This window comes from Physcomitrium patens, chromosome 2 (genome assembly GCF_059467195.1).
Source record: "Physcomitrium patens ecotype Gransden chromosome 2, ASM5946719v1, whole genome shotgun sequence".
NCBI lineage: Eukaryota > Viridiplantae > Streptophyta > Bryopsida > Funariales > Funariaceae > Physcomitrium > Physcomitrium patens.
This window is the reverse complement of record NC_143411.1, coordinates 2657735-2660440: the sequence shown is the minus strand read 5'-3', so window position 1 is coordinate 2660440 and position 2706 is coordinate 2657735. Positions and strand designations below refer to the sequence as shown.

Here is a 2706-nt window from a genome sequence, read left to right as displayed (position 1 = left end):
TCCAATCTTTGACCGGCACGATGGTGAGTCGTCATCACACCTGCCGAACAACCCATCCTACAACACCCCAACCAGTTGTGCAATGAGACTAAGCTACTATCTTCGTACCCTCGTAAGGACGTGAGCAGCAATCACAGAGGGACGACAGGTGACAAAATTGTAGCTTCTTTTTAAATACGCTCCACTGCTGCTATTCTACGCTCATTGCCAGACGTGTTCTTGCAGAACGTTTTCATCAAGATCATTTTCCTTGTAAACGATCTTCCCCAATCTTTTCTCTACCCCAGCAACTCACCTCCTGCACTCCAGATTCACCGTGAATGTACGCTCTGGACTGCGCAGCTGCTACTTCAGTTGCGCAGTCATGATTTTCCCCACGAGTGTGTATAAAGGCGTTCCCGGGACCACCCGTTAACTACCCAACTCGACTGTGAACCGGAATGGATTTCTACAGATAAAGGACCCTGGACTAGCCCGCCGACCGGAACTCTACCACTTGCAATTGCGGCTCCGATCATGTTTCTAAGATTCTCTGAAGCCCTTTTCTCCGTTCAATCAACCAACACACACAAAAACGTCCAATGAGGCTGCCACTTCTAAAAATCATGCAACTTTGCACACCACCCCCTGACCCACTTCGGTATGATGGCGCTATCAGGACGGCCTCATTCGACACACGTCCATCCTCTGCATGAGACAGCACAACTCCACCAGGCTATACTGTGGGAACTCATACCATGCCATCCAAACCGATGTTGCAATAACGTCAAATCTGCTCGTATTCTCATTCAGGAATTGCCCCCAAAAAATAAAACGCAGTGGGTGGGAGGGCACATATAACTTCCTAGCATATGCCTTCCAACAAGTATCTACCTTATCACTATCATTAACATCTCCAGTAGTTTCGACAAATTCTTGAGTTGGCTCTAGCTGCGCCTAGTTGGGCCTCGCCACCAAAAACCCGCAGATCTGCACCTGCTTCACGTTGTCAAAGCCCAACACGCGCACGTAGCACCCGGGAAACGTCTTCTTGCACTCCTCGATTTCACGCAGCACCTGCGCCGAGTCCTGGCATCCGAACATCGGCAGTTTCCACATCGTCCAGTACCGCCCGTCGTAGTACCCTGGGGACGAGTTGTTGACGCGGGACACACCGTTCGAGTTCTGCTCCACATCACACACACCCACAACCACTCGTCAGCACACCGCCACCTCCCACACAATTCCTCCCCCACTCTCCCCAACCCGCACACATCCCATCCACCCCCACCGCATTCCCCACATTACCTCACCGTTGCTCCACCAAACCTCCCCACTCCTCCTCTCGTCATGCACCACCCCCACACCACGTCGCACCCAATCCCAGCTCTCAATCACTTACCACGTCGAACTCGAGGCACGGGATCAGCTTCTGCTGGATCATGTACTCCACCTGCTTTGCGATGGCGTCGTCCGACAATGGGGGCAGGTACGAGAACGTCTCGAACTTGGTCATGCCGATGGGGTTCCACACCTGCATGCACTGGACCCGGCTTCCGTTCTGTACGGAGCTCAGTTTCCGCGCGTTGCCGGAGAACAGGGTGGTGCTCTTCAGCCCGGAGAACGCCTTCACCGACGTCGCCTCCGAGGTCGACACTCCCGACGACGATGCTGCGACGAAGGCAGCCGCAGGTGCCACTGCGCTGGAGGCAGCGACGACGGAAGCCATTGCAAACAGATGTAGCACACGCTCCCACTCACTCACAGATCTCAACCCGTGCGATGCTCAACAGTCGAGCTGCTTGAAAGACCTGAGGAAGCTCAGTTGGAGTGTTGGTGTTTTTGTACCACCGGATGGATCCAAGCGCGACGACCAAGTGGAGGATGATCAACGCTGTCCACAGCTTGGACCTCGGAAGGGTAGGGATGCGGTTGCTTCTTTCGCTTTTCGGCAACATACTTCATGGCGTGCGGAGACTCCGATCTCCCGCCGTTGGATGGCACAGCGATAGATAACACACCGCTCATCCTTTCCTTCCCGCACTACTGTGCACCCCGCTGCGGAGCTCACGGTCTCCTTTCTCATCCTCTCTTTCTGGTGCGTCCTTTCAGTCCCTTTCGTGGTTCCTTGCCTTTTTATCTCTTTCACAGACTGTGATGTTTGCCAAAACTACTCCTGGTGGGTGTTGTGAAACTACATATTTCTCACAATGAGCCCACATTCTACAAGACTCGTGAGTCCTGTTTGCTTGTTTGTGGGAGGGTTTTGCCAAATAACGTGCTCTTGATGTTGCTAAAGCTATGCTTCCTTGTGGTTTGATAGTCACCCAATTACTTGAAAGCCTATTTATGGTGCGGGAAGTAGTCTATACCAAAGTTTTGAGTTGAAGGCCAAGTAGAGAAGCAATAGTGGGTGCTAATTGCCACAAGATGCAACTACACTTGCATATTTTGTAATGCTTGTCATAACAAGAGTGAATCCAATTCTAGGCATTTGGTGTTCCTAATACATACAATTGAATGTAAATGACACTTGTAGAATTTCTTTACAACAATCCACAAATCAATAAAATAAAATAAACCTTTAATCTTCTCATGGAATATACACACTTATACTATATATTGTATGAGGTTTGATTTATGTTTGAATGAAATTTTGTTGTAATAAAAAACAAGTTAATGAAGTTTGTTGATATACCAATAAAGATTCATGGATTTTACCTATGG

At 49.9% G+C, this 2706-nt stretch overlaps 1 protein-coding gene across 1 annotated transcript; it reads right to left on the bottom strand.

Moving 5' to 3' along the window:
• Nucleotides 1-755: 755 nt before the first annotated feature.
• Nucleotides 756-1779, bottom strand: LOC112296016 (ribulose bisphosphate carboxylase small subunit, chloroplastic). Its single transcript, XM_024548100.3, has 2 exons — nucleotides 1382-1779; nucleotides 756-1164 (listed from the first exon to the last, which is right to left on the bottom strand). The coding sequence occupies exons 1-2, from the start codon at nucleotides 1706-1708 to the stop codon at nucleotides 937-939; spliced, it is 555 nt and encodes a 184-aa protein (XP_024403868.1). The 5' UTR covers nucleotides 1709-1779; the 3' UTR covers nucleotides 756-936.
• Nucleotides 1780-2706: the final 927 nt, after the last annotated feature.

Bases quoted from the DNA above. Each gene is read 5' to 3' on its own strand.
- LOC112296016 (XM_024548100.3), bottom strand. From the start codon at position 1,708: ATGGCTTCCGTCGTCGCTGCCTCCAGCGCAGTGGCACCTGCGGCTGCC. The intron at 1,165-1,381 runs GTAAGTGATTGA...GATGTGGAGCAG, and splicing joins CGTGCCTCGAGTTCGACGTG to AACTCGAACGGTGTGTCCCG.